The following is a 23,667-nucleotide window of genomic DNA, read 5'->3' as shown; positions in this document are numbered from 1 at the left end:
CTAAAGATCGCCACTGGAACTCAGTCTTTTCTACCACAAATGGCAGCAGCATCTCAGCACCAGGGAGATATGGAGAAATGTTCTGGTCCTAGGCCTGTCACCACCTGGCTGTGTGACCTTAAACAAGTCCCTGCCATTGTTCAGACCTCAATTTTCCCACCAATGTGGTGTGAGGGGTGGTCTCTGGATCCTCTCAGCTCTGAAGTGGCTCCTCTCAATTCTCGCTTCCCTTCTAGCCTGGGTGGGCCTGCCCCTCTGACAATGGGGCCTCTCTGACCGGCCCACACATGAGGAGGGGTAGGAGATGACGTGGTTGGTGTCCATGGCCTGGAGTCCTCTGACTATTCAACACACACACACCCCCCGCGACACAAACAACCCTCAGTGGCCTCCCCCTCCCACCCCCCAGAATCTGGGCACAGCTGGGGCTTGCTATGCCCTGGCCACCCCATGAATCACCCCTCTATGGTCCCGCGGGGGAGTGGTCCAGGGAGCATCCTACGCCCCCCATGGGGTGAGGGCCAGAATCACAACCCTCAAGTAGGCAGTGTCCACAGGAACAATGGGGGCCTGTGGCTCACAGCAGGAATGCAGCCATTGTCCTGCCCTGGCCCCCAACCCCAAGGCCTCAGGTCCCCAGGCCAGGCAGGCTGGCGTGGGTCGGTGCGTCAGGCACTCGTGTGCCTGGGCCAGGACACATGGCCTGCCGGTTCCCCTCTCTGGGCAGGCGGGTGGGTGGGCTAATGGGCCAGACCCCTTCTCCATACCCAGCCTCACAAAGGATCCCATGCCCAGGGTGAAGAGAAGCAAGAGAGGGCCCAAAGAAGCCAAGCTGGCCTCCGACCCACCCATCCCTGGGGTACTTGTAGCAGACTCAGAGAAGGGGCCTCCCAGCTCTGAGACCCAAGCTATACATCACAGTGGGGAGGGGGACCACATTAGAATAATGCAGGATTCGAGTGGGGTTGCTATAGCGACGTATTAGGGCAATACATCTAGGGAGCCCCGGCCCCTTGGTGATGTATGACTCTGCTTAGCTGAGGGGAGCAGGGGGAGGGGATCTATCCCGCCCCTCCAAGGGGACAGCAGACACCAAACATTCCCTTCACTGGGGGAGAACATCTGCCTTGGACTCCAAAAATAGGCTTCTCAGAATCCTGTCAAGACTGGAAGAGATGCTCTGCCAACCCAACCTCCAACAACCCCACCTTAGTCCATGCTCTACTTGGCTTCAGCTTCAAATCCCAGCTCGAAATTCAGCCTCGACCCCACTGTGCCCCGCACCAACCTCAGGCCCAGCCCCCAACCCAGCCCTTCCCAGCTCTGTCCTTTCTGCTTCAGTGCTAAAGACCATCCCTGCACTATCTGCCCAGCATCCAATGGGATTAACAGAACTATATTGGGGAGGGGAGGGTGTAGGGGAGCAAAAAAGGGAACAAAGGGGAAGGAGGTAGAAACATCCAGAAATGTTCCTCAGCCAAACCACTCAAAGCTGTTAATGTGAGAGATACCTGGAGAATAAGTCTGAGGGCACACATGCGCTCCCTTTCTCACCCACAGGCCTCCCCATGCCAGTATCCGGGCACCCACACCCATCTAATGCCAAGTCTGGAAATTTAACTTCCCTCCACATAGTACCGGGGCCAATGAGGGGGTGAAGTGGTAGACTAGCCTTAGAGAAAAAGTTGTATTGGGGCTCCCCATGAAGGAGAGCTCGTTTAAAAATCTTCACGTAATGTTTGCTGTATCAAATCATTTGTACTGGCTTGCCCTCGACCCTTTAGGGACTTCAGGGAAAGATTCTCCTGAGATAGCCCCCTTTGCTACATCCACCTGAGCATCTTGGTGAGGAAAAGAAGCACAGATAACCCCATTTAAGAATCACAGGTGTAGGGGTACCTGGGTGGCTCAGTTGGTTGAGCATCCAACTCTTTAATTTTTTTTTTTAATGTTTTATTTTTGAGAGAGAGGGAGAGACAGAGTGCGAGCGGGTGAGGGGCAGAGAGAGGGAGACAGAATCTGAAGCAGGCTCCAGGCTCTAAGCTGTCAGCACAGAGCCTGACGCGGGACTCAAACCCATGACCCATGAGATCATGACCTGAGCCAAAGTCAGACGCTTAACTGACTGAGCCACCCAAGCGCCCTGAACATCCGACTCTTGATTTCGGCTCAGGCCATGACCTTGTGGTTCATGAGTTCGAGCCCCATATTGGGCTCTACACTGACAGTGCAGAGCCTGCTTGGGATTCTGTATCTCCCTCTCTCTCTGGCCCTCCGCTGCTCTCTCTCAAAAATAAATAAACACTTAAAGAAAAAAATAAAATTAAAATAAAGAATCACAGGTGTTCCTGTAAGTATATCCCTGTCTCTCTGTATCTTGATTTTCCCTCTACATATCCTTGTCTGTGTAAAGCTCTCATTGTACGTGTACATGTTGTTGCACACGTGTGTGTGCATGCATGCCGTGCCTCCTCACTGAATGCTAATTTTTAGTTCACTCAAGTGATTATAATAATTGCACAACCCCAAAGAAGTCTTCCTTTCTCCCTTTTGAAAGTGACACCCTGGTCCTGTGCCAGATAGGGGATGTGGCTTCCAGCAGGAGGTGGAAGATGCAGACCATAGAAGTCACCCCCCTCCCACCAGAGGACATAGGTCATAGGACAAGCCAGGGTAGGAAGCAGTGCCCTCTACATGAGCACACGTGTCCACCCTGCCCGTGAATACACGTGCATAGACATGCATGCACACACACTTTGGTCCTAGTCTGGCGTTGTCCCCACAACAGAAGAAATTAGGTTCATTCTTGATTAGAAAGGATACACAAAAGGGGCTTCTTTTCTCACTGTCCTTCATCCTCCAGGTGCCTTTCTCACACTTGCACAAACACACATCCTCGCACACAACGTACATACATTCACACACAAGCAAAGAAAAAGGGAAGAGAGAGATTAAGAGAAGGTAGGTGAAGACAGAGTGCGTGTGCCCAGAGGGCAGTGCCTGGGGTGGGGGTGGCAGGGGGCCCAGGGCACTGAGTGGGCAGGAGACCTTCATGGCTTCCTCTCTTCCCTAGCCAGCGACCAAAGGTCAGCCCAGGCGGATCAGCCTCGTGCAGTCCATCCACCCCCAGCAGGTCATGTGAGACCAAAACCAAATCCTCATCAACATACCATTGTCCTACAGAGCCCAGCCTTGGGCTGAACTGGACCAGCCCCCTCCAGCCCAAGACTAGTCAGTGCCCCTCTAGAACCTATGGTCTCCATCTGAAAGGAACCTCTGGGGCTGGGCGGGGGGGGTGGGGTGGGGGGGGTGGGGGGAGGGTGTCTCTCAGCCCCACCTTGAGGACAAGCTGGGTGATGCTCCCCTGGATCCTATCCCTCTTTGGCACTTCCCATCCCCTTCTGAGAAATGGGAAGAAGCCAGCTTTCCATTTGCACTGAATGCCTGAGTGGGACCATGAGCAGGGGAAGAAGGACCATCTCTCTCATGTTCCCTCCAAGGGGCACATACACCACGCCATGCCACCCCTGCCCCCTGCCCATTGCCCCAAATGCTCTAAAGGGGAAACAGAGTGAAGCAGAGAGGGTTGAAGAGTTGCCCTGAAGGTCATCTTGCACGTCAGCACTAGGAGGGGCCCCAGATCCCCTTGTGCCCTGGCTCCCAGCCTGGACCACAACACAGGCTCCATTGACTCCTGGGCACCCTTTTTCCCAAGATGCACGCAAAGCTGTGGGCTTGCGGTTCCTGCCCACAGGCCCCTGGGCCCACAAGGCTCCATGTAGCCTGGCCCCACAGAACCCACCCAGGGAAAGAGGCCAGAGCTGGCTGCCTGGATGGCCGTGGGTGGACACAGCTCCCAAGGGGCTGGCAGAAGGGAGGAAGAAGGATGGGATAGATACTGCACCTACACAAGAATCTCTTAGATCTGGGCTGCAGGCCTTCATGGCCAACCTCCAGACCCTGTCCTACCCAGCCTGGAATGAAGCCAAAGATAATGGGGACCTGGCTAGGACAGATTCTCCATCAGTACCACCTTTACCCCTGCCCCCCCTTTATTCCTTCCAGAAACAGGGACCCCTTGGCCCCACCACTGAGACTAAACCTGGGGCAAAGCTGCCGTGGCCCACCCTCTGCCTCCTAGAAGGGAAGTCCAGGAGAGGAAAGATGGTGTGTCTGGGGGAGGGGGATTGGAGGAAAGCCGGGGCCAGGAAGGGGAGGGCTGTCCCAGCAGGATGACAGAGAGATGATTAAACCCACAGAGAAGATTGATAAGGGAGCTGAGCAGCTGCAGCTCTGCAAGGTGGGCTGGGGACAAATCTCATCTTGTCCTGGCAGCTTTCAGAGCACTGGGGGGCTGGGCCAGCCAGGATGAGCTCATGACCTCCACAAGCTCCCAGGGCAGGGAGGGGGGTGCAGGAGGAGGGCTGCTCCCATCTTCTTCCCCCTAAGGCCTCTGACGGTGGCTTCCAGAACCCAGCCCCCATTCCCGCCACCCGAGAGCTCCTTCACCGCTCGACACCCCAGTGCACCTGGGCAGCATGCCCCTTCTCACCAGTGCCCTCTTCACCCACGGCATCTTTGCCCCGACTCTCACTCTCGTTATTATTAGATGTGATTTACAGTGGAAACGCTGAGTCAGACAAACCAAGAGTCCCCAGACAGAAGCAGTGGCAGAGAAGAGTCCAGGGGAGATGGCCGTCTCTGGACACCATCCTCAGAAGACAGTGAGTTGGGGCACTGAGAGGAGCTGGAAGTCCATTTCTGCTGTTTCTCCGGTCTGCTCCAGACCCCAAAATCCTCACCTGGGTCTCCCGGGCATCCAGACCCCCTTTCCGATGCCCACCCAGCCTCTCAGCCTAATCCTGTCACGGCCTGGATCTGCCTTGGCAAGTCGGAGAGAACAGCCCAGGGATCCTGAAGTCCTAAAATCCAGGTGGTTCTACTGAGCCGTTTCCTCCAACCAGGGCTCATGGTACAGAAGGCGGCCCGATTCCCAGAGATGGAGAGAGGCAGGGAAAGTGCACTGCTGGGGTCCCAGCCCCCCACTCCGTAAGCGGCAAACATGGGCACTGTGCGTTCACGTGGGCGTCCAAAGGCACAAGAACGCGTGGGGAGCACATGCTCCCGCTCCTACCTTGCTCAGAGGAGCTCAGTGGGCAGGATGGTCTTCACTCCCTGGGTCTCTGACTCCCTGGCAGGGAGGAACTGGGCATTGTTGCCAAAAATAAACGTTCCCTCTCCCGCTCCCTGGCTCTCAGCTCCCGCTCATTAGGATGCGTGGCGTTTGGCTGCGGTCCCACACCTTGCAGCTCATTATAAATATGCAGTCGCTGCTGGCGCTACCCCAATCATCTCTGCAATCAGAGCTTTTAATTAGGTTAATTAAATTGTATCAAATCTCGCAGGGACGCAGTTCACTGATGCTGATGAGGCAGCCAAAACAGACCCCAGCTCCTCCGCTAATGAAGGCCGCTGCCTGCCTGCGCAGTGAGGGAGCCCGAGCGCATAATAAACGGGCACGTCCTCTGGGAGGAGCTGCTGCCCAGGCCCAGCTCTGGGGACCCAGCAGGGGGTCTGCATCAAGCCCACCAGGCTCCAGCTGCAACAGAGACTCCCACCCCGGGGACCATCCCCTTCACTCGAGAACTGGGGGATCTGGGAGCCTGGGTAGGTGGGCAGCGTCAGGGCCCTGAGCACCTGCCACCTCTACACAGAAAACCTGGGCATGCCCCCAAGATCCAGACTTCATGTAGGGTTCCCTCTTTACCTCTCCTCCACAATGGCCCAAGAAGGCCAGGACTCTGTCTCCTACTAAACACACCCACACACCACACCCTGTCACTGCCCCTCTCAACTGTCTTATTAGCCAGGGAGGCCAGGCTGGGACCAGAAAGCTCACCCAGCCATTGCTGGCCTGGTCTCCATCTGCCATGGAGGCCATCTGCCCCCACTGGGGGGCAGGCGGGGAGCAGTTTATGCTACCAGCCAGTAACAGGAAGGGGTGGTCTCCCAGTCTCCATGTGCCAGATGGATCCTGCAGCTTCCCACCTACTGCTCCACCTAAAGAGCCCTCTCTGAGGGACCTGCCCCCGATCTCCAGGGATCAAATTAGCGAGAGATGTGAGGTGGTTCCCTTCCCCAGCCCCTGTCTATCCTGAGCTGACCGCCCCTGTCCCTTGGCAATCGACCGCTGGCTACTAGAGACCACAGGGCCCTGCAAAGGCTCTCCCCTGCCTTTAAGCAGGAAAGCAGATGCTGCCACCTCCAAAGGGGCTGTCCCCAACGCTTCACTTGCCTCAGCTCCAACCCCCTCCTTTTAACCCCTCCGTCCGTCACTGGTCTCTGTGGCTGAGCAGCAGAGAGAGGACAGGGGAAATTTCCAGCGCTCTCGGGACATGTTGTTTCTGCTGTAAAAGCTGGTTTTTTTGGTTTGGAAAGGTTTTTTTTCCACCTAGTAATGTAAAAACATGAAACCTGAAACCAACCCCACATTTGTCACCTCAAAAGAGAAGCCTTTGGGGTAACTCGGAGAAAGCTGTAAATGAGTCAGGCTGATTGTGGGGGGGGGGGGCCTGCCCAGCTGCCTCCGGGGCATCACAATTTCAATTAACACTTACGATGTGAGCAAGGCCATCAGGTGACAGACAACAAGAGGAATGGAAAGGGCTTCCTTCCCACCCTTAACCCCAAACATAGCAGTCCCCACATAAGCTCCTCTTGCCTAGAAATTGCTAGGTCCTGGGGTCTGTTCTGGACCAACATCTACAACCACCAAAGCCGGGGACTCAGGACTGCACCACAGCCCCAGCACCGAGCAGCTTGCTCCCCAGATGTGAGAGGAAACGGTTACTTACTCTCATGATGAGGGCTATCAAGTGAAGCACGCAAGACCGGACAGAGAGAACTAGGTACAAACTTTAGTTGGACAGATACAGAGGAGACAGAACACTCCAAATGCAACATTGATGGGTCTAGGAATGAGGAACACGCAGATTCCGTACAGGGAGTCTGAAGAAACAAGAGAGATTTTTTTGCTCTCCGACCAGAGCAGTGTAGGAAAGAACAAGCAGAAGCATGACCCAGCCAGCCTCTTAAGCTTCCAAACTCTAAGGGGTGGACTTGGGAAAGCCAGCTCTGCCTCTCGGGGTTTCGTAGCTTCATCTCCACTCCTCCCCTGCACTTTTTGCTGAGACAAACCCACGGAGCTGGGTGGGAGCCCCGCCAGGAGGGAGGCCCGATGACCTGCTGGGCAAGAGAGCATGTACCCTCTGACCCCAGGAGGCAGCCGCCCGAGCCCAAGAAACCACCAGCTCAGCCCCAATAGTATTTCGGGTCCACCCCCAATTCCTCCACTCGCCAGGGGCTTTGGGTCAAGACTCCCACCCAAGCTTCGGCCCGCCCTCTCCCAACACCCTGTGCACAAGGCTGTGAACGGACGCACAGGGAGAGCTTGAGGAGGGAGGCCGGCACCGCATACCCACTTGCCTCACTGGTTCAGGTCCCAACAGGCCCTGGCCTCACCGGCCTCTGCAGGCAGGCAGAGCAAGTCTGCGTCTGCTGGCTGCCTTCCCTGCTGGAGGATGTGCAGCTCTAATTGTTCACTGCCCCACAACCAGCAGCGGGGGAGAGACAGCGAGCTAGACATAAACCCTCGCAACTGCTCACGGGGAGACCCCCTACCATTTCCTGGTGGAACCACCCTCTCGATGTGGTACTCAACAGGCTTCCTTGCATGGGCCTTACTAGAAACGTGAGGGGAAAAGCCCTCTCCTGCCCCTTCCTTGTTTTGGGACCACACTTACCTCAAACTGCAGGAGTAGGGGTGGAAAAAACCTTTTTTCCTAAGAGTTCTCCTCTAAGGCACTGAATTCAATAAATAGGAACTAAGCACCTACGTAGTACAGGATGCTTCCAACAGAAGCCAAGAGTGCTAAGAGAGTAGACACCAGCACCCAGAGAAGGGGCAGCAGCTCCATCTACTGGGCCCTTTCCTACCCTGTTGCCAGGAATCAGTTCCCTCTAGAGTTAGAAAAAGATTTAATCCGAGAATAAAGCTAAGGCCTGACACTCTACTGCTGGAGTCAGAAGGGCTCTAAGAGGCAGTGGAGTAGGACTCAGGCAGGATAGTTGGTTCCCTGCCCGAGAAACCTCGATGTTCCACGTCAGCTACTGTAGCTGACACTCTGGGGACCTCATTTGTACGAGACCTGAACCACACAGGTTCTGACTCAGAGCAATGCCTTCCACCTCCCTACGCTGCCCGCATTCCCCTTGGCACAGCCAGGGCAGGACGCCACCAAGAGCCCAAACCACCTCTGGGGCCTGGACGTGTGGATCCTAAGGAAACAACAGTCTCTCCCCTTCCCAAGCAATGAGCCAGGAGTCCGAGGTCCCACTGAGCGCCAAAGCATAAGGTCCTGGCCTATTTTCGGCACCCAGGAGGCTGGGGCATCTGTCTTGGGTTCATCACAAGGGGCAGGCAAGCTCTCCTTGGGCCTCAGAGACAGCCCTCAGTGTTAACAGCAATTCGGGACACCTGGTTTTATCTCCTTATAATTCTCTATCTCTAATCTGGAACTTACGGTAGTCCAAAAGGATAGACGTTCCTGCCTACACACATGCCTCTTCAATGAAGCATTGCTGTATACCTACAGAACACGTGAGGACTTACTTAGCACCTAACCAGCGGATGTGAAACCCTGCTGGCACGTTCGTGTACCTGAGGGTATATAGGTGTGCGCATATGTGTGTGCATGAGGCCCGAGGGGTAGTACCCTGAAAGTCTATTGAAGTGAGAGCCAGGGCGCCTGGGTGGCTCAGTCAGTTAAGCATCCGACTTTGGCTCAGGTCATGATCTCACGGTCCGTGGGTTCAAACCCCACTTCAGGCTCTGTGCTGACAGCCCAGCTGAGCTGAGGCTCAGGACTCAGACCTCTATGTCATAAGACCATTAACATTTACTTAGCTCACCACCTCCCCAAAAGGAAGTTCACACAGAGACTGTGAAGCATTTCCTTCCTTAAGGCAAAAGCTACTAACTTCTATTCCCTGGCCCTTCTTCCTACTTTCCAGGGCTCCCAAATCTAAATCCCACTGGGTACACCCTGAGGAAACATGCTTTCATTTTAGGCTTTATATAGGAGCCTAGCAGTCATAGAAACTTGTTAAGTTTTAACAATGATTTTCGTTTTCTCTTTAAAATCCAGGCACAGCTGTTCCTCCTACAGGGGTGAGGTGTAAGCACACCTCCCAGAACTCTGCTCCTCCCACATTTGCTCCAAGCATGCTCAGTCCTGTCTTGACCAGCCTCAGCTTACCACCCTGACATAGACAGGAAGAGTGAGGCTCTGGGAAGACAAAGGAGCTGCTACACATGCTCTGCAGTCCGCACCTCCAGGGCACAGGCCTGTACCAAGCCATCTACAGCCTTGGAATCAGGAGCTGGCCAGAAGTGCAGAGGGCAGGAACACAGCCAGATCTGTCCGATATGAGCTTCATCAATAAGGAGGTGCCACCATGGGTTCCTAGTTCCAAGGGTTTCTATCTGTAGCTAAAGAGCCATAAAGCGTAAGAGAAAGAAAATTCCTCCTTGGCTACTTTATGAAGCCACTGGATATCCATAAACACAGAAGGAAGGAAGGTAAAATCAGTCTGCCCACTAAATCAAACATGCAAGCATTAAAAATATTTATTTTAATTTCTACTATGAGCATATACTACTTTTAAAAAATTAATGATGTGTGGCACCTGGATGGCTCAGTTGGTTGAGCATCCGACTTTTAATTTTTTTTTTTAAAGTTTATTCATTTTTGAGAGACAGAAAGAGACAGAGTATGAGCAGGGGAGGGTCAGAAAGAGGGAGACACAGAATCAGAAGCAGGCTCCAGGCTCCGAGCTGTCAGCACAGAGCCCGATGCAGGGCTCAAACCCATGGATCATGACCTGAGCCGAAGTCAGATGCTTAACCAAGTCAGCCACCCAGGTGCCCTGAGGATCCAGCTCTTGATTTCAGCTCAGCTCATGATCCCCCGGCTCAAACTTGGGATTCTCTCTCTCTTCCTCTCTCTCTCCACCCCTCCCCCCCGTTTGCATGTATGCACACGCTCTCTCTCAAAGTAAACTTTAAAAAATAAAAAATTAAGTGATGTAACAAAATGGAAGAATTGAAGTGAAAAAAGATGTAAAATTGTTTACTGTAATTACAACTACAAAACACAAAAACGTAATTAAAAACCAGTACACACCTTTATAGAATGGAGGAAATAGGGGCACCTAGGTGGCTCAGCCAGTTGAGCATCCAACTCTTGATCTCAGCTCATCTCAGTTTGCTGTCAGCACAGAGCCTGCTTGGGATTCTCTCTCTCCCCCTCTCCTGCCCCTCATGCTCTCTCAAAATAAATAAGTAAACTTAAAAAAAAAAAAAAAAAAAAGAATGGAGGAAATAAACCAGAATGCTCACAGTTTTGTTCACTTTCATTGCCCTAGCTGCTAGCACTAATAACTATTTATTGTTCCTCAATTAGTACTGGGATTAGGGAAGAATTCATTTATTTTCCAAATTTGCAGTAATAAGATTATATAACTTTCATAAGGAAAAAAATATGTAAGAATATAAAACTAAGGCTGATTTCACAACCCTCAAAACAATAAGACATGGGAAGGGGCTTTAATGGTGTCCACAGAAAAATATCACATGTCAGATCTATAATAAAATTACAAACAGGAAAAATCATGTCATTCAGGCTAATGGAATCTGAAGTTACTCAGGGAAAAAAAAAGGAATTCTCTTCTGTATGGAATGACAAAGCTCATCTGTACCACTTCAACGTTTTCGACGACTCTGAAATTTGTAAATAGCTGGGGAGTTCACTGTTTCTTTCTTCACCTTCACCTTCTGAGTTTTGTCCTACAAAAGATTAAAAAGGTTACCAGTAAATGGTAGGATAGCATTTTGTAAAACAGGAAGGTTAATAAACTACCTATTGGAAAGCCCCTAATTCAGTCCTTCTCAAAGTACAGGAAGGACAAAGCCCTACTACCCTCAAGTATCCCCAGATGCAGTGAATCATGTTCTCCCCTGGGAATCTATAATGCTAACACTATGTTGAAGTTTCCAGAAAAACTGAGAAGACAGGGAGTCAAATCATTTTTCTGTAGGGCTTATTCTCACACGGAACCCTGGTTGAGAAAGGCAGATCTGAACGATCTACAAAGCTGAAGAATTTGACATTTAGAGGAATGGTACTAATATGAAAGGAGCATCACATAATCCTTAGCTGTGCTATTCAACAACACAATGTTGTCTATTTTTAAACACCAATGAGTGGCACACACTGCTTTGTTAACCTGCTTAAATGTTACACATAGCTGCTCATAAGCTATAAAGTTCATATGCTACCTGATCCTACCCTTTGCTGTTCCAAAGCACTGACTAATAAGCCCCTTATTACCTTCTTAATCAAGGAACATTTCAACACTGTCAGAGTAACAGACACTGGCTCAAACCACTGCCCCTGAGGAGCAGACATTTTCACTGGGGTTGATTTACACACAGCTGAAATCCAGTCTAAGTTAAAACCTTTACAAGAGAGAAAGGAAAAAAAATAAAATAAAAGGAAGGGCCTAAGGCTCTCTTTCCTTACCAGAAGATCTTTGCGTGTTTGAATTTTCTGTGCAATAACAAACAATTTCTTCTCGCGTTCAATCCGCTGCGTCAGGCAGTTATACTGCTTTTGCCTTTCTTTAGCTATCCGCTGTGGAAGAAATACACACCCGTTTTCAATAAAATTAACAAGATAAAAATGAATTAAAAACTGCTTTTAATCCACTCAAGTCCAAATGCATAAATGGTTTCATCAACTCCCTCCTCCTTACTCAGAATCAACACAAGGGACCATAAAATTGCCCATTTTAGGAACACCAGATTCTAGAGCTAACAGAACGTTGGAGACTTGCCCAGGGACACAAGGTTCACCTGGAACAGAGTCAGGACTGTCCCACGAGTCTCACGGGTCCCAGGAATCTTTCCACTACTACACTAAGCTGTTTGACCTTTGTGTGAGCGTCCCGGTTACCTAAGGCAATGCAGGAATGAGCCAATCCTGGAAACCCTACACAAAGTGAACAGAGAATAGAAAGGCTAATGGACAGTGTGCAGGTGTCTGAGAACCACAGAACTCAGAGAGCAGGACTTTTTCAGCAGAAGCTGACCTGAGAATTCTCACTGCTGAAATATCCCCTCAAAGGCCAGTGGCCCTTCAATTTGGGGGAATCATGAACCCCTGAGAAACTGATGAAAGCTGTGGATTCTTTCCTGAAATAAATGTGTATGTGTGTTGATGCAAATTTGTGCAAACGCATATGCCTATCTGCACAAAATGTCTGTGTGGAATGAGAGTGTTCACAGACTTCCTACAACTCATCCATGGGTTGCCCACCCCTCCAAGTTAGAGAGATTAAAAATTCCCTTACAATCCACCATCAGTCTCTTAATGAAAATATTTTTGCTTTAAAAATTCCCTTACAATCCACCATCAGTCTCTTAATGAAAATATTTTCGCTTTAAACAAAACAACCAGAAGAAACAACACCACTGGACAAGAACAGCAAGATCCAAATCTTTCCAACTTACAAGGCATGTCTGTGAACTATTCTGTTGGGAACACTAATCTCTTTAGGGACCACCATAACACTTGAGAAGTGTTAGTGACACAGCTAATTGAAAATACAACTAATTGACAAACAGGGTTATCACGAGAATACTAGTCAGCCGGCTCCTCAGCTGGAAGTGTTATCTACAAGGGGGGACCATCACTGGGCTTCAGATTTAAACAATTCACCAATTCTAGCATAGTCTCGCAGCAGTGGTTTCAGACAGCTTTTGTTTTCACTTTATTACACAGACTGTCAGATTTATGGGATTACCCAATATAGTCAAACTAATTAGGGGTATTTATATTACCAACGCAAGTTTAGCTGCCTCTGAGCTAGAGAAACTGCTGTGAAATTAAACATTGGAAGCAAAGCTGATGCGGTGTAAATGATTCAAATCAAAACAGAACAGCTGTCTGCTTGAAACACATTGACAGCATTTTTTTTTAATGAATCAGTCAGAAGTGAGAGTTCAACTCCAGAAGGCTCTGAGAAAAAGCATGTCTTCTGCACAAACCCAGTTACAGTGATGGAAAGCACCATAAGGAAAAGTCAATACAAAATTCTGGTTACAAATGTATAATATGTAAAGACTTTTTGAGATGTGTATTTGCTGCTGAAGGTTCAATATCAGAATATACCAAATCCCTAAATCTTCAGTGTCCCCTCCTCTCTCTGCATTTTACAAGGTAGGCATCAGTCACAAGTCTTAAAGGCACAAAGCCCAGAGAGAGAGGTGGGATTCAAATGCAAATCTAAAAGCCAGACCAGGGGCACCTAGGTGGCTCAGTTGATTGACATCAGTTTGGGTCATAATCTCAGTTTGTGAGTTTGAGCCCTTCACTGGGCTTGCTGCTATCAGAGCCTGTTTAGGATTTTCTATTCCCCTCTCTCTCTGTCTCTCCCCTACTCACACTCTCACACTCAAAAATAAATAAAACATTTAAAACAATTTTTTTAATTAAAAAAAATAAAGCCAAACCCTTAAGCTTCCAACCACTAAGCCACACTATGCCACACACCCCCCAATCTTAAAAACCAAGGAACCTTCATCCATCCCCATCCCATCATCAAATCTTCCTTCCACTTTTCTAAGGGAACTTAATGAGCTTTCCTTAATTATAGTAAATGCGGGGGGGGTGGGGGGGGGGGGTGTGGATCCTATATTCTCCTAAGCTCAGACCTGAAAACAACGGAGAAAATTACCTTAAGTCGAGTCTGCTGGGTAACCCCCTTCACTTTCTCCTTCTGCAAGGTCTCTATTGTGGGTCTATTAAAGACTCTGTCAACAAGTTCCGGGGCTGTTCGCAGGTGAGTGGCAATATCAAACTGTTCAACTGAAAGTCAAGACAATTCTTAAGGCACTAACACCAAACATACACCAACATCCTAGACTATCCCAGAAACCCTCAAACATTTCATACCTTCCTTTTTGGTGTCAAAAAAAAACACATGCTTATTCTGTTGCTTCCCCTGGAAATCCAGCAGATGGAGCTCTGATTTCAGTCTTTCAATTTTCTAGAATACAGAACAGGATCTCATTTTACACTGGGTTCTTCCAGGGTATCAGAGATGAATGTCAAAAGTGTAAACCATTTCACATCATTATCACGAGCCAGCAAAAAAATGTGCTTCATTCTTTTAAAGAACGGCTAAACATCCATCAAGCACCAACCACAGTTAAGTGACTGGGCTACACATTCCACAAAACTCATTTAATCCTTACAACAATCCCATGAAATAGAAATGAGGAACCAATCTCTCAAGAATGTTAATTTGTCCATAATCATGGGGCTAATAAATGGCAGAGCCAGAATTCAAACCTAAGTCTGTCTCATTTCCAAATCTGAACTCTTTCCACTCTACCATACTGACTACACTTCTAAATCATTATACCATACACAAGTACTTCAAGAAGAAATCAACTTATAATTTGAAGTCACTGAATCTGCATTTCTTTCCTTAACAAAAATACAACAGAACAAAGGGCTTCAGTTGTTACCTTAGCTTCTGCAACCCTTTTCATTTCTATGTATTTGACATCCTGGGTTTTCATCAGTTTCAGCTGTTCTGGAGTTACTTCTTCCTTAGTCTCCTTAATAACGTGAACTCCATCCTAAAATCCAGATTTAAAAAATACAGTCCCTCTTAGATTAAAATCACTGATAAGCTGTCAGCATAGCTTATGACTGGAACAAAGACAACTGAATGCCATCTGCAACAGCAGTCCAATGTACTAAGCCCCTAGATGCATGTTCAATTTAGCACCTCATCATCCACTCTTAGAACAGCTCCAGGCAGAGGTGGCTGGGTGGCTCAGTCAGTTAAGTCTGACTTCGGCTCAGGTCATGATCTCACGGTTTGTGAGTTCAAGCCCTGCGTCGGGCTCTGTGCTGACAGCTCAGAGACTAGAGCCTGCTTCGGATTCTGTCTCTCTCTCTCTCCCTCTCTGCCCCCCACCCCCACTTGCACTCTCTCTCTCAAAAATTAACATTAAAAAAATAAAGAAAGAAAGAAAAAAAAGAAAGAAGAGCTCCAGTCATAAGACAACTCAGATTCAGGAATAGAAATGCATGCTGTTCATGAAGGGACAGTTTGCCTTGGATACTGACCAAGAGCATTTGGACCAAGTGGAGAAGGGCTAAATAAAGGCCAAGGCGCCTTCCTCTCCATCTCTTCCCCCATCTATTTTCTTTATTGAGTTGGAGCTCAGAATACCAACTGATCCATTAGGTACCTACCTGGAGTTTAACCCGAGTCATTTTATAGTAGAATTCATCTGGATTTTTTTCAAGAGCCTTCTTCCGGAGAGCTCTGAGGTACTCTTGCTTTTTCCGGTAGTCACTAAAAGGCAGTTTAAGTGAAGTTCATAACAAAAAAAATCCAAAAACAAAAAAGCACAAACAAAAAAACCCACAAGAGCACACTTTACAAGCATCTAAAGTTCATACAAAATGAAACTCAAAAAAGCCAGAGCAATGACTAGATTTGATCCAGACTCCACTGTCACTAATGTTGAGATCCCGTCACTGTAGGCTACTCTTTTATCCCAAAATTCACCTGAAACTGTCCCCATCTCACATGTTTTAGCGCTTTTTACATCTTTAGAGGGAAACACCAAAGAAAGCACATATTAAAGCTCATTAGAAAGGGTTCTGATCAGGGCGCCCGGGTGGCTCAGTCGGTAAATCGTCTGACTTCGGCCTAGGTCATGATCTCACAGCTCGTGGGTTTGAGCCCCGCATAGGGCTCTGTGCTGATGGCTCAGAGCCTGCAGCCTGCTTCAGATACTGTGTCTCCCTGTCTTTCTGCCCCTCCCCCACTCACGCTCTGTCTCTCTCCCCTTCAAAAATAAACGTTTAAAAAAAAGAAAGGGTTCTGATGTAAGCTTGGGCACCAACTGACCAAATAAGGTTCCAAAACTACACAGCACAGAATAGCATACTGACTAGAATCGTGGACTCTGAAGCCAGACTATCTGGATTAAAACCTTAACTCCACCACTTCTAGCTAAGTAATCCTGGATAATTTAGCTAACCAATCTGCATCTTAATTTAATCTGTAGAATGGGTATGATGAGAACAGTATCCCAGAAGGTTGTTGGGAGGAATAAATAAGTGTAAATATTGCAAGTCTCCCAAAACACTACCTAATCCAATAATAGCACTCAGTTATCATTATTAGCCTTAACTCTGGGACCCAGAGCAATCCACTTAATCCATCACCATCTGTAGCAGGAGCACAAAAGGACCTCAGCTGACATGCACAGTTAACAAATAATTATAATTTATTCTCCAAATAAAGTGCCAAAGAAGAAAAATAGAGGTAATTGTTTTATGAAATGTTTTCAGAGTTCATTATCACCCACGCTCAGTCTTATGAATCCATCTTTCACATCTCTTCATTCCACACCACACACGGGGTGATGTAAGAGACTCAACAACTGGAATTTTAGATTCTATCTTGCATTTCAAGAGAAGGGAGAGAAAAAAAGAGATTCTGCTTTTGGCTCAAACACCAAGGCAGGGGCAAATCAAAGCCACTATGAGCAAACTATCTGGAACAACAGAATTAGAAAAAATTCGCAGTGCAACTGTAGTTAAATAAATAACGCTCTGCCCAAACAAAGAGAGAAGTTTAGGGTCACAAACAAGTATCTGACGGGTTGCCAGCGTTCTGGCCATTTTATCAATGGCAGGAAATTATCCCCCGTCAGACACTTGGGCAATCCAGCTGCCGTGCAGGGAAGTGGTCAACCTTCTTGGCAGCACCTCTACCAGGAAACCGAACTCACTCTGCGCGAAGTTTGTAATCTTTCTTTTTTTCCAGCAGGCCCAGATGTTTTCGAAAGCCAGGCTAGAAGACAAAAGGGAAAAAAAAGAAAGTGCTTAGTTCCCCCAGCAAACACATGCCCAAATCAACATGACACCTCACAAGAACAAGAGTCTCTGGAGTGCTCAGTAAATCCATGTCCTTGGAGCCAACTTGCTACCCTGTTCCCTTCCCTCCCCCACTGGGCTCTGCCCAAGGATGAGAGGTACTATACGGACGCCAGAGAGGTCATAAGCACTGCCATAGTAGGTTTCCTGGCCTATTAAGGACAGAGAGAGGCAACAATGACTCGGCACTAAGCAAGCAGTTGCCAGCTGTACTAAAATTACTACAGCCTTAATCCAAGGGTTTAAAAAATACTATGAAGGGAAAATATAATAACAGGGAGGCAACTGTGGTAAGGGCTCTAAATTTAGAGTCCAAGAACTGGGTTCAAATCCAAGCGTTACCTCTTAACAACCTGTGACCTTATGCAAGTCACTTCACTTCTCTGAGCTGCTGTTTCCTAAAACGAGAATAACAATACCTGCTTCCCCTGGTTATCATTAGGATTAAATGAGCCTCTGTAAGGGGCAGTGCTGGCACCTGGCCTGGCACAAGGCTAGTACCCACCACATGTTTACTGTTATTATTATTCCTTTGGTAAGAAGTAAGAGAGAAAACCGAGTGTGACACAGAATACCCTTCTGACACAGAACTTGGATAGCATGGAAGGCACAAGGATTATATCTTGGTATTATCTTTCTACAAGCTATTTGTTGAGCAATTAATATATGTCAGTATCTGTGCTAGATGTTTCTGCCCACATCATCATAACAGGCCACATTTATTAAGCACGTACTCTGTTACAAAGCAATCTGCTGTGCTCGTTACACACAATCCCTTAATCCCCACAACAAACAGGAGAAGTAGATAAAACATACGATTGTTATCCCAATTTTCCAAAAGGGGAATAAAGTTTAGAGAATGACTTGCCCAAGAACACAGAATAACTGGCAAAGCTAGAACCAGAACCCACTCTATGTCAGGCCAGAGTCTGTGCTCTTCCCCAAAAGAGACCGCATCTTCTCCTGCTCTGAATAATCTCAATTTTTGAGAAGGTACATACACTTTTTTTTTTTTAACGTTTTTTATTTATTTTTGAGACAGAGAGAGACAGAGCATGAACGGGGAGGGGCAGAGAGAGAGGGAGATACAGAATTGGAAGCAGGCTCCAGGCTCCGAGCCATCAGCCCAGAGCCCGACGCGGGGCTCGAACTCACGGACCGCGAGATCGTGACCTGAGCTGAAGTCGGATGCTTAACTGACTGAGCCACCCAGGCTCCCCAAGAAGGTACATACACTTCTAATACAATACTACACACAAGTTTAAACTTGTATAATATTAGCAGATGACATTTTTAAGTTACCTTTCTCAATTTTTATCCTTGAAATGATGCAACAAATAATTCAATAATTAAAATAACAGCCAAACTGAAATCAAAAACACAACAAACACAAGAAACAGGTGTTGGCAAGGATGTGAAGAAGAAGGAACCCTCATGCACTATTGGTGGGAATGAAAATGGATGCAGCCACTGTGGAAAACAGTATGGAGGTTCCTCAAAAATTAAAACCAGAGGGTGGCCCGGGCACCTAGGTGGCTCAGTCCGTTGAGCGTCCGACTGACCTCGGGTCAACTCAGGTCATGATCTCACAGTTTGTGCGTTCAAGCCCCTCATCTGGCTCTGTGCTGACCGCTTGCTTGGAGCCTGCTTCAGATTCTGTGTCTCCTCTCTCTGCCACTCCCCTGCTCATGCTTTGTCTGTTTCTCAAAAATAAATAAATGTAAAAAAAATGAAATTTTTTTTTTTTTTGAAACTAGAGAGTGGCCTGGGTGGCTCAGTCAGTGGAGCGTCCGATTCTTGCCTTCAGCTCAGATCATGGGACTGAGCCCCTGTGTCCGGCTTCACACTGAGCATGAAGCCTGCTTAAGATTCTCTCTCTCCCTCTCTTGCTGTCCCTCTCTCCCACGCATGCTCTCACTCGCTCTCTCTAAAACTAAAAAAAAAAAAAAAAAAATTCAAAACAGAAATACTCTACAATCCAGGAATCATAGATACTGGCTATCTACCCAAAAATTACAAAAACGCTAATTCAAAGGGATCTGAGTTATAGAAGAAGACTGGCCATTGCATCTGAAGTAGCTCACCTAATTATACCTACTCCCTCCATACAAAACATCTTCAGTAGCTGGCCCACCACCTCAGTGAAGAACCTATGGCATAAAGTCCAAACTTTACCCAGACATAGAGTACCCTGGTCAACATGTTTACCCATCTTTCCAGCATGGCCTTCTTCTTACCTCTCCCACAAAGATCCTCTATTCCTACTCAAACATGACCGTGTCATGCTTATGTCCAGCCTTAGAAGCCCTCTGTCTTCTGGAGTGCCGGTGGCTCAGTCAGTTAAGTGTCCGACTCTTGGTTTCGGCTCAGGTCATGGTCCCACGGTTCGTGAGTTCCAGCTCCACAAGTTTGAGCCCTGCGTCCGGCTTGCTTGGGATTCTCTCCTGCCCCTCCCCTTCTCTGTTAATCCAAACCAACTACTTACAACTGATATTTTGGATACACTATTCAACCTCTTTAAGCATCAGAGTCCTCACATGGAAAATATGGATAACATCCACCTCATAGACACGCTGTAGATTTAAATGAGATCATCCTTGTACAGCATGTTGGGCTGTACCTAACATACAATCAATGCTCAAAAAGTGACAGCTATTATCATTCCCTTCAAAGTTCAGTAAGTTTCACCAGGAAGCTCCCGCATCATCTCTACTTTTCCCATTCAAATTCCTCATTTGGCAGTGTTCCTGTGCTATCTGTTATACGGGTGCCTCTTTATATATATATATATATATATATATATATATATATATATATATATTTTTTTTTTTTTTTTTTTTTTTTTTTTTTTTTTTTTTTGAGAGAGAGAGACACATGGAGTGTGAACGGGGGAGGGCAGATAGAGGGAGACACAAAATCTAAAGCAAGCGCCAGGCTCTGAGCTGCCAGCACAGAGCCAGAAGCGGGGCCCGAACTCAAGAACCATGAGATCATGACCTGAGCTGAGGTCGGAGACCCATGTGACTGAGCCACCCAGGCTCCCCTTTTACAGGTGCCTCTTTATTCATCTTTTAGTGGCCTCTGGATTCCTGGTCTGATTTCTGGCTTTGCCAGTTGCCAACTACAGCTGTATGTCTTTAGGCAAATTACTTAACCTATCTGAGTCTTCGTTTCCCCATCTGCAAATGTGAGAAAATGACGGTACCTACCTCCACACGGTGTCAACAGTTAAATGAGATAACGAGTAAAGCATTCTGCACTTTTGGCTCTGGCCCACAACAAACACTGCTATCGTTACTTTTTTTTTTTTTTTTTTTAATTTATTTTGAGCGAGCAAGCAAGCAAGTGGGGTGGGGCAGAGAGAGGGGAAGAGAGAATCCCAAGCAGGCTCCACTCTGTCAGGGCAGAGCCCAGCGCAATCTCATGACCCTGGGATCATGACCTGAGCAGAAGTCAAGAGTCACGCTCAAGGACTGAGCCACCCAGGCGCCCCTATCATTACTTTTAGATAGGCCCACAAATAGGTTCAAACAGGTACCACAATTAGGTGGTAAATTGCACTATTGCTCCTAGCACACGACTGAGCACACAGTAAGTGCACAATAAATATCTGATAAATGCTATTAAGGAGGAAGACTGACTCTGGTTAGGAGGCCTTAATTCCCCCCATCAGTGAGCAACACAACTTTGGACACATCTTTCTCCCTCTCTTCCCCACCTGCAAAATGAAGTTGGACCAGGTAACTAGGTTGTATATGTGGTTTTTAAGCACGGTGAAATGGATGCGCTGGTTCTGCATATATTAAACTAGTTTCTACTCAACCTCCCCAACACAGACACACCCTCCACAGAAGTCCTACAACTGTTTATCCACCTGAATTTGGGGTTTAGGACTCGGCAAGTCACTTCTGCTCTCTGGGCCTCAGTTTGTTCACCTGTACAATGGGGATGGAAAACATTATGGCCTGAGACATAAAAAGCGTATACTGCAGACCTTCATAAGATTCTGCGCTAAGCCCACGCCTGTCGGTGTTACATTATCAGCACCGATCTCTTGGGTTACTGACCCCCGCCCCCCTACGCAGTGGGCAGGGCTCTGCACCCTTAGATGGGGGTTCCAGTTCCAGCCGGTATGCGCTTTGGCCTCACCTTCCTCCCAGGTCAAGCATTTTACACACGGCGTCTCACCCAACTACCTCCGCACTGAAATTCCGCAAGACAGCTTTGACTATACCCAAAGAACCGGTCGGGAGTAAGGCAGGGAACGGGAACGACGACCCCCCTCCCCTCCCCAGGCTTCGAGGCTCCGCCCCAGGCACGCCGGCACATTAGCATATATTTGCATTTATTTACGTGCCCCAGCGACGCGCCAAAGGGACCTGGTCCCGCAGGTGAGGAGAAAGGGGTGAGGGAGGCACACGGGGCCACGGGCCAGCGCTCGTGGGACCTGTGCGGTCCTACCTGGCTTCGCTCTCGGTGTTCTCGCTGCCGGGACTTAGCCGCCTTCCGAAAAGCCGCTGCCATCGCTACTCACGCCTGGAAAAGCTCAGGAGACAACGCCAGCCCCGCACCGCCTCAGCCGCCTAGTACCCCGATCCTACCGGAAGTAGGCCAGGGCGCCAGACGCTTAGAACCGCCCACTTCCTCCCCGCAGCCTATCCGACCCGTGCCTTCCCGGAACTACGTCATCTAGCAAAGGCGTCCAGCGCGAGCTGCTTCTGGGAAGTGTAGTTTCCTAGGTCTAGTCTCGTGACCCTGCAAGACTAAGTTTTCATTCGCCAGAGCTTGTGCACGTGTACCCAGATCTCTCGTTTTCGCGCTCCGCTCCGCGTGGTCACCTGGGAACACGTGGCTGGCACTGCCCTGGGGCTGAGCTGTGCTTGGAGTGTGCGCATGTGCAGTCACCAAACAGCTCTGCTCCACTTGCCCTAGTTACACGGTGTGTTTAGAGGCAGGAACCGTGTGAATTTTAACATGTACGGGAAAGAGCGTTCTAGAGACAGGAGACCTTAAAACCAGGTTTGGCTCTGCCACTTACCAGCAGCTGTGACTTTTGACAGGTCTCTTGACTTTAATGAGCATCATTTTTCTTCGTCCATAAAACAAGGATAATAATAGCGTGCACCGCTCGCTTCACAGGGCCGTCAAGAGACTCACAGTTGAATGGAGGAGTTCTATCCCTTACAGTAGTTGTAAAGTTGGAGTCCCTCACACCCTCTGGGGCATGGCAGCTGGCTGACAGGACGGGTATCAGAGGCAGCACAATGTAATGATTAGGACCATAAACCATACAGGTGTGATCTGATGCTAACAGCCACCAGCCAAGACAAAATTAGCTTCATTTAACCTCTGTCTCCCCATCTGTAAAATGGTGGTAATAATACTATTACCTACAGAATTGTTGCAAGGATGAAATGAAATGGTATGTCTAGGGTGTTTGCTGCCGCGTTCACCTCTTAACAGGTTCACAGTCGGGACGCCTGGGTGGCTCAGGCGGTTAGGCGTCCAACTTCGGCTCAGGTCATGATCTCACGGTTCGTGGGTTCGAGCCCCATGTCTGGCTCTGCCCTGACAGCTCAGAGCCTGGAGCCTGCTTCCGATTCTGTCTCTCTCTCTCTCTCTCTCTCTCTCTGCCCCTCCCCCCTCTCTGAAAAAAATAAACATTAAAAAAGAAAAAACCTCACAGTCAATCGGAGCAATGGATGTTGTTGTTGTTACTACTATTGTTACTAAACCTACCCATAAGGATAGAGAGAGGGTTGGGCACAGCAGAGCTCTTCAGAGGCATTTGGTTTCTTTTCCACTACACGAAGCTAACCCTCAGCGAGTCCTATAATAGCACCCATTTGTCATGACAGAGCTCACTCCTCCAGCTGAGGCACTCTGAGGAAATCCTCTCCTCAGTCCCAGGAAGCGCGAGTCTAGTAGACGGGTGGGTACGACAAAGCTGAAAGTAGCTGAGATCGGCCACGTGACAAGTTTTTCCCTGCCTGTCCGTCCAAGCCTTGCCCAACGCAGGCACATATGTTAACAAAACCTCCACCTCATTTGTGACTTAACCATTGAAAGACAAGGTCCTTCATGATTTAGCCCACCTTCCCAGTCTCAGCTCAATTAAGTGGGCCGAAGAATCAGCCCTGGAATTGAATTGCACACCCACAACCTATCAGCTTGAATTTAGGGCCACACCGTCAAATTCGCTGAGCCCCGTGTCCTACTCTATCAAATAGCGATAATAATCTAACCAACTCCTGTGGCTTTTGTGAGAACCCAAGGAGGCAACAACTAGCACTTAGCATGGTGCCCTGCGTATAGTCAGTATTTAACATGTTAGCTCTCCCTCTACCCACTCCCCCCCCCCACCCCACACACACATATTCATTTCACCCTCTGCACCCACAGAGCATCACCAGGTTTGGGGGTATGAGAAGACTGTTTCTGGGCAATCTAAAAGACGCTGTCTGCTAAGCCATGAGGTCTGGCAGGGGCTCCAGGCAGCCCAATGGGTAAGAGCAGGCAATACGCCCAGAGAAGGAAGGAAGTTTTCTCACTGGGGGAAGGAGGGCTTGTGATCACA

The 23,667-nt window shown here is 48.5% G+C and overlaps 1 protein-coding gene across 1 annotated transcript; it reads right to left on the bottom strand.

Annotated features, from left to right (window-relative positions):
* Positions 1-9,670: 9,670 nt before the first annotated feature.
* UTP11 (UTP11 small subunit processome component) lies at positions 9,671-21,719 on the bottom strand. Its single transcript, XM_015070328.3, has 8 exons — positions 21,552-21,719; positions 16,946-17,007; positions 15,393-15,495; positions 14,654-14,767; positions 14,076-14,169; positions 13,858-13,988; positions 11,643-11,753; positions 9,671-10,906 (listed from the first exon to the last, which is right to left on the bottom strand). Exons 1-8 carry the CDS (start codon positions 21,612-21,614, stop codon positions 10,823-10,825), a joined length of 762 nt encoding a protein of 253 aa, XP_014925814.1. The 5' UTR covers positions 21,615-21,719; the 3' UTR covers positions 9,671-10,822.
* Between the last annotated feature and the right edge of the window lie 1,948 nt (positions 21,720-23,667).

This window comes from Acinonyx jubatus, chromosome C1 (assembly GCF_027475565.1).
Source record: "Acinonyx jubatus isolate Ajub_Pintada_27869175 chromosome C1, VMU_Ajub_asm_v1.0, whole genome shotgun sequence".
NCBI classification, from domain to species: domain Eukaryota; kingdom Metazoa; phylum Chordata; class Mammalia; order Carnivora; family Felidae; genus Acinonyx; species Acinonyx jubatus.
This window is presented reverse-complemented; position numbering and strand designations above follow the sequence as displayed.